Source organism: Hipposideros armiger, unplaced genomic scaffold, assembly GCF_001890085.2.
Source record: "Hipposideros armiger isolate ML-2016 unplaced genomic scaffold, ASM189008v1 scaffold_482, whole genome shotgun sequence".
Lineage (NCBI taxonomy): Eukaryota > Metazoa > Chordata > Mammalia > Chiroptera > Hipposideridae > Hipposideros > Hipposideros armiger.
This window is the reverse complement of record NW_017731832.1, coordinates 1296333-1303611: the sequence shown is the minus strand read 5'-3', so window position 1 is coordinate 1303611 and position 7279 is coordinate 1296333. Positions and strand designations below refer to the sequence as shown.

Genomic DNA, 7279 nt, shown 5'->3' with positions numbered 1-7279 from the left:
CCCATCACTGTACTAGATAATTGCCAGTTTCTTTTCCAGATTCATTAGGTTCTTGGTTCTTTAATGGAAGTAGCTTTTGACTACTTCGTACTATTTCTAGTCAATTCTTTCCTTAACAACCTCATCAGAAGGCTGTGTGGTCAGAGTGTTTTCTATTCTCAGGAGGCTCTTGAAAAACTCTTGGATACAACTGATGTTGTCCTATTTTATTTACACATACAGGCCTTAAAGGGATCTGTCCTAGTTCAGCAATTACTACAGACTGTACAAATCAACAAGCGTTAATAATTCAGCAGCTAAAGTACTGGTTTTCAGAAAACAAGTCAGCAGATTTTGACAGGTTACAAACAACTGGTCAATTGATTAGGGCCGGAACGTGAAATATCCAGACATGTCTTCAAATGAAATGCTCTTGGAACACGTATCGGAACAATGAAGCCATTGCCAACAATAGGAGGAGCCTACTGACATTTCATCATGTAAAATCTGATCACCTGATCAATCTTGCTTTAAAACTCTTCAGGCAAAGAATTAGACAAAATTATAGTACAGACTATGACCCTAGGAAATCAAGAGATGGCAAAACCAAAAACACTGTAAAACTTCCTTACTAAGCCTTTGGGAAAACAATCTTGGCAGTTCCTTAAAAGGTTAAACAGTCACCCATTGACCCAGCAATTCCACCTCTAGGTACATACCCAAGAGAAATGCAATCCTGGTTCCACACAACAACTTGTACACAAATGTTCACAGCAGTATTATTCATAATAGCCAAAAAGTGGAAACAACCTACATTTCCATCAAGTAATGAATAAACCAAACTTAATATATCCATACAATGGAATATTGTTTGGCCATAAAAATAAATGAAGTGCTAATACATGTTGCAACATGAATGAGCCTTGAAAATACCGTGCAAAGTGAAAGAAGCCAGACACAAAAGGCCACATATTGTATGATTCCATTCATATCAAATGTCTAGAATAGGCAAATCTCTGAGATAAAGTAGGTTAGTAGTTGCTTAGGGCTAGATGGGTTGGGGTGAAATGGAAGTGACTTCTAATGGGTGTGGGTTTCTTTATGGAGTGAAAAAAATGTTCTGAAATTGATCTGTGGTGATAACTGTACAATTCTCTAATATTCTAAAAACCTTTGTATTGTACACTTTAATTGGATGAATTGGATGGTATGTGAGTTATATCTCAATAAAGTTGTTATAAATTTTTAAAAAGCTGTATAAAAAAATTTTGTTAAAGTATAAAAACAGCAATAAAAAAACGCTTAAGCTGTTGGTCTACGTGTAATGCAGCAGCATTGGCCCAGATAAGGAAGTTGCATTTTCTTAACGGGTCTGTTCCCCAGGGCAATAATACAGTAGTATAGTGTGTGTGTGTGTGTGTGTGTGTGTGTGTGTGTGTGTGTGTGTGTGTGTTCCCCAAGCCTACCTCCTCAAAACTGAGACTGTTAGAATAATCTATCAGATTATGCTATACCATGCCATGAACCTTGGTTTAAAACTGTCACTGGTCACTCAAACTTACTTCCATCCTGAGGATTCACAAGTTGTTTCAAAAGCAAACCTACCTCTGTAACTTGGGGAGATAGATGATCAAAAATGTGCTAATATGTTGGCTGTATTACAAATTAATCATGGGCTGACATTCTTTCTGCTCCACTTTACCCATCACAAATTCTAAGCCTGTAGGGCTGTCCACTTCTAGACTTTGCCCGTTCCAATAAAAGGGAGCAGTCCTGTATTTGTGGAGTCTATCATCTAAACACCCTTCACCAGTGTCTCTTTATTTTTTTACCCCTGTATATGGTTCTATACCAACAGTTCTTTGTGGTAATTCTATCTTCTCACTTTATCTCAATTGTAGAAAGAGTAACTTACCTTACTGTCTGACCCAGATAGTCTGAACCTGACTTTTTTTTTTTTTTTACTAACAGCTTTATTATTTATTTGATTATTCCATTTTTTATAATTGTACAATAATTCTCTGTTAAACAATATTGTTTTACCTGACATTGGTCACATTATGTTCTTTCTTCCTTCTACAGTAGTAAAGTGTTTTGGTTTTTTTTTTCACACTCAGTTTTTTAATAGATCATTTGAGTATCAAGAAATGTGTTTAACTAAAAATAATGAGCAGACAAAACTCCATGGAAAATAATTGCACATTAGGGAAAGGTCAAATGCGATTACAGTGTATCATATCCATTCAGGAGGAAAGAGCAGTGATCTCCTGGGAGCCCCAGAGCTGGGATGGCATTGGTGAGTGTAAGCAACTCCCTTAAGATCTGTTTGGCAGCTTGGAAACATGAAGTTTAATACTGGCCCAGCACTATCACTTTTTCTAGTCAGAATGTGTTCCTCCGGGCAACTTTGGGACGTGTCCTCAGGGTGTGATTGATAGTGTCTTCTTAGGGCACAAACCCTCCAGTTAAATCCTCAGGGAATCCTAAGACTCTTCCCCTGTCCCATTCATACTGGCCTTCCTTTTAACTTGAAAGTAGATGGGACCCTGAGCATGACTCTTAATCTCTTTCTTGAAAGAAAGAAAACAAAGAACTAAAGTTGTTTTAGACCAGCGGTTCTCAACCTGTGGGTCACGACCCCTTTGGGGGTTGAACGACCCTTTCACAGGAGTCGCCTAAGACCATCGGAAAACAAAAAGATATTTACACCACGATTCATAACAGTAGCAAAATTACAGTTATAGAGTAGCAACAAAATAATTTTATGGTTGGGGGGTCACCACAACATGAGGAACTGTATTAAGGGGTCGCGGCATTAGGAAGGTTGAAAACCGCTATTTTAGACACTGCTGTTAAACTAGCATGGTTATGCCTGTTCTAACAGTTACTTTATGAAATTACCTTTAAAATAAAGTATCTTCATACTTAGAAATGAACACTAATTCACTGGGAGGATAACTCTACATTTTATAATGTCCTTTGGCCACAAGAAATCAAATTTCCCATGGTCTGGGTTAAGAGTCATATCTGGTATCTGAAGGCTGGTTTGATAACAGCTGCCAGTCTTAGTGGCATCCGTGGGGTATGGAAGTGAGGGGGGTAGAGCGTGGAGCATGGAGTCTGGAGCCAGACTGCCTGGTTCTTGAACTGGCTCCACCATTGTAGGCAAAATACCTAACTCCTCTGTTCCTATTCCTATGTAATATGAAGGTAAGTTACAGCACCCACCTCACAGAGAAGTTGGGAGAATTAAGTGAGTTAATTGTGTAAATAAATAAAATGCATAGAACAGAGCTTGGCATATAGTAAGCACTCAATTTTATCTGTTATTATGAGTCCTTATCAACCTTACCAACTACTGCGGGCAGGAGCACTATTTACCAGAATCCCATTTCCAGGAAGCTGGACTTGGTCCTTGAAAGCAACTAAATCATCAAAGATGAACCCCATGCCTAAGCAGTGGGGTTCAAATCAGACGGAACAAGACCATTTCCCTTCTCTCTTGGTGAGACCATTAGAGGCTCTTAGGGGCCTGGTTCCCCTCTGAAGAAACCAAATCCAGTAGGGGCACTCAACTTTCCCTAAATAAATACATTCCAAAGTTCCGAAGAGTGAGCAGATCTCACCTTCAGTAGATCCAAGATTATGCTAATGAGTCAAGGCCTTCGGAGGTAGGACCCTACACCCAGAATGAAATAGCAATCAATCATTTAGTAGAGCAACTTGCAATAGCTCCCTTGAGCATTCATTGGTGCTATGACTTGTCTTGTTCAGACTTTCTTTAACCATAACCCTCAAACCTTGCTGACACTGGGTTATGGATTCTAAAGTCTGCCCAGTTTTGTTCTGTTGCTACAACTTACATTCCCAGATTGCTTAGTTTGGTAATGACCCTGCCTGTCTGTCCTCAAGTTGTGGTTTGATCCCATAGAGAAACTCACGCTGACCTGTGGACAGGTAACTAATGTTCAGTCTTGGCTAACGATATTGTGCCTATGTTGATGTGCTCAACTCTACCTGTGTCCCATGGACACTTTATAAGTCTCCCCAATTCTACTGGGACTCCTGGCCAACCCAAGATAAAGTACCTTCCTTCTACAAAGGGAAAACATAGGTACACAGAAACTAAATGATTTGTTTAGGGAACTAGAGAAAGAGCTAGAAATTTAGCTGAACCAGAATTAGAACCTTCAGACCTCATTGCATCTAAAATACAGTAATCAACACGACTTCACTCTTAGATAAAATGTTTTAATAAAATACTGCACATATATATTTTTCTCTTCAAAGATGTTATGACCAGGATGGCTGGTGTGAATGATAATATATGGTGAACCATATAATTAGTAGCAAAAACAAAGGCTCTCAAATAAATAGGCTTCAGCTTTTTTTTTTTAAGGGACATATTCTGCAAATCAGCTGAGACTGGAGAACAGGCAACGAGGCTTTCCCTCCAAGAAAGTGCTCCTGGTTGGCTTGGGCTAGAGACAGGAGTCATAGATTTCCCTTCAGGAATCAAAAGTAACATTGGAGTGACCTTCTGGGGAGGAGAATCCTTGCTTCCTCTCCTTGCCTTCCCCTTGCTTGTCTTTTTGCCCAAGATTTTAGATCTTAACTGAAACATACAAAAGCACCACCACAGAATTGCCTTTAGGCATCTCATCATCCAACAGGTCGGGTGTGGAGCCAGTGGAAATTTCTGGGGAAAGCAGAGCTGGGCTAATAAGGAGGAAGATCTAGTGTGATAGAGGAGAAGCTGACTATGCCTGAATGTTCTGACTTTAGCACAAATCTAGGTCACTGCAGCCATTCTGAAATCCTAGTAAATAAAATGACCACTGGTATACAGTAGAAAAATACAAGAAGCAGAATTATCCCCACTTACCACCTATTAATTATACTTTAAGTTGGTCCCTCACTATTGAGAGTCCCTTACATAAAGATTTAAATATAATCAAAGCCATTTAGGTATTGCTTGACATAATTTGCATGATATGCAAGACACTAAAAAATCCTTCTTAATCCATCCTTCTTTCCCTATGAAATCCACTTCTCCTTTCTCCTTGGCTGGATAAGTATAAGCACAGGTAGAAAATTCTCAGGTGGGATCCCCAGCCTGGGATGTGAGCTGACCCTATCTGGGAGTCTGGCTTTTGTATCTGACAGAAGAACAAGTACGTCTTCAGGGAAAAATCCAGAACTACCCATCTTCTAACAGATAAGGCTTTTTCAAATAGCCTTGTTAGCTTTTCAAAAAACCATCACCCAGTACAATTAGAATTGCAAAGGAGGAAGGGGGTCACCTGAGTTGACTCTGGCACCTCTGGCTTCAAAGTGGGCTGGCGGAACATGCTAGTTGCCCTCGCTAGTTGCCCTCACTCGTTGTCACAGTCATTGACTTTGAATACCGAAGACTCCACATTCCTTACAAGGACTTTTTGTCTGGCTGGCCCATGACCTGGGCAAGGCAGTAGGGGATGAGACTGACAGATGCCAGGGGCACTGCCGCACTCTTGCAGAAGGACAGAATATAGAAGATCAGCTCGATTTGGGATGGGGGTTTCAAAGAGTCAAAGAGGTGCAGGAGGACAAGGGAGGCCACGATGCAGCTGAGGCGGAACGGGAGCCACTTGCTAAGCTTGCCCTTGCAGCTCTCCCTGTACATGTTGGAGTTGAGAGCCAGCCCCAGGCCAAAGAGGGTCCCCAGGTTCTTCAGGAGGCTGGCAAAGGGTGTGGTGTCAATGTGGACCCATTCTGGCCGCTCACACCATCTCTTGGCTTTCTCTAGAGTCCACAGGAGGTCTACACCGAGCCCCTTCAGCAGCAGGTAAAATCCGATCGCAAAACTGAACAGGAAGAAGGTAATGAGAAAATATTTCTTGAGACTGGCATTGTAGATGCTCTGGATGTGGCGGAAAGTTTCAGCAACAGCAATGCCTGGGTGGAAGAACAAATGACTGTGAGAAATAGGGAAGACTTTGGACCTTCAACTAGAGGTGAGTTTGGAGCCAGCAGGTCATCTATCCTGCCATTGTGGAATTAAATCACAGGTGCTAGGTTAGAGGTTCACCTGGTTTATTCCCAGCCTGTGACTCCAGCCTGTCCTCAGCCATAGACTCCTTTCAGATAGAAGTCTGTCACACACATCCTCTTATTGCTTAAAGCTTTATACTCTGGTGCCTCCAACAAAGTTAAAAAATTCTTTCTTATACTGAACCTAAGTCTTTTCTTCCCCTTATTAATCGGATCTAAGAAAACACAAATATTCAAAATTCTGAATCTATAAAAAGACCAACTGTGGGAGTCTATCAGGTTTGCAAATGAATTTATTTAAATTAAGAGTTTTCCTAGGACACTGCGTTAACTTGTTAAATTTGGTAGATCCCTTAAAACAAAACTAGGGGCCACTTCCAACTGAAGATCAGTAGGAAATAAAGAATGTAAAAAGCTCAGAAATTTCAAGCGAATTCAGTTGGGCAAGTTAATTTGATGTCTTGCCAACATTTCTGGAACGTACTTAATTGTGTAGACCTGGGTACTCCTATAGAAAGTCATCATTTCAAATCGTCCACCCTTGACTTTCAACCCACTGAAATGCTAACAGCATTGATAACCACAGAATATGGTGGGAATGCTGGGATTTTGTCCCGATTAGAGAGAAATGGGATAGAAGTTTGTGTGTGTGTGTGTGGGTGGGTGGGGGAGGGCAGAGGGGAGCCAGAGCAGCTGATACCTGACAAGACTCCAGCAACAACCTGATGGGGAAAATGAGCAGCAAGGTAGATTCGTGACAGACAGACGTTCAGCTGCACAGCCCAGAATCCCAACCACAAAATGATGTTCAGGCACCTGCAATGGAAGAGGAAGCCATAACAGAATCCAGATACAGATCCTTCAGCAAAGAGAACAGCCCGGCAGGAATGTTGGAGCCCGGTAAGCTTAGGTGTCATCAGTGGAATTTTTGTAAATTGAAGCTCATGCCTGTGGCTCAATTTACATATGTGAATTTTAACCTCCTCGTTTTATATGTTTGATAATTAAGGATTTGCACAGTGGCTGCCTACCCAGAATTCCCTGTAGTAGGAATGTCCTATGTTTCTCTCTCTCTCTCTTTTTTTTTTTTTTTAAATTTTTTTATTGGGGAATTGGGGGGATGGGAACAGTGCTAGGGAATTGGGGGAAGGGGAACAGACAAGTTGGTGTCCTTTTGTTCTTCAGTCTAGTTGTGGAGGATGTTGCTTCACTGGCCCAAGTTGGCACCATCATTGCGCTCTTCCCGGGTGAGGCAGATCAGTCGCCG

General features: G+C 41.2%; 1 protein-coding gene across 1 annotated transcript in view; it reads right to left on the bottom strand.

The window, feature by feature from the left end:
- Positions 1-4209: 4209 nt before the first annotated feature.
- Positions 4210-7279, bottom strand: part of G6PC1 (glucose-6-phosphatase catalytic subunit 1) — a 17078-nt gene continuing 14008 nt past the window's right edge. The window contains exons 3-4 of the mRNA XM_019666982.1: positions 6713-6828; positions 4210-5916 (exon numbers count right to left, since the gene is read on the bottom strand). Of these exons, the coding sequence (XP_019522527.1) occupies positions 5405-5916; positions 6713-6828 (628 nt within the window). The 3' untranslated portion in view covers positions 4210-5404. The remainder of the gene's footprint in view (positions 5917-6712; positions 6829-7279) is intronic.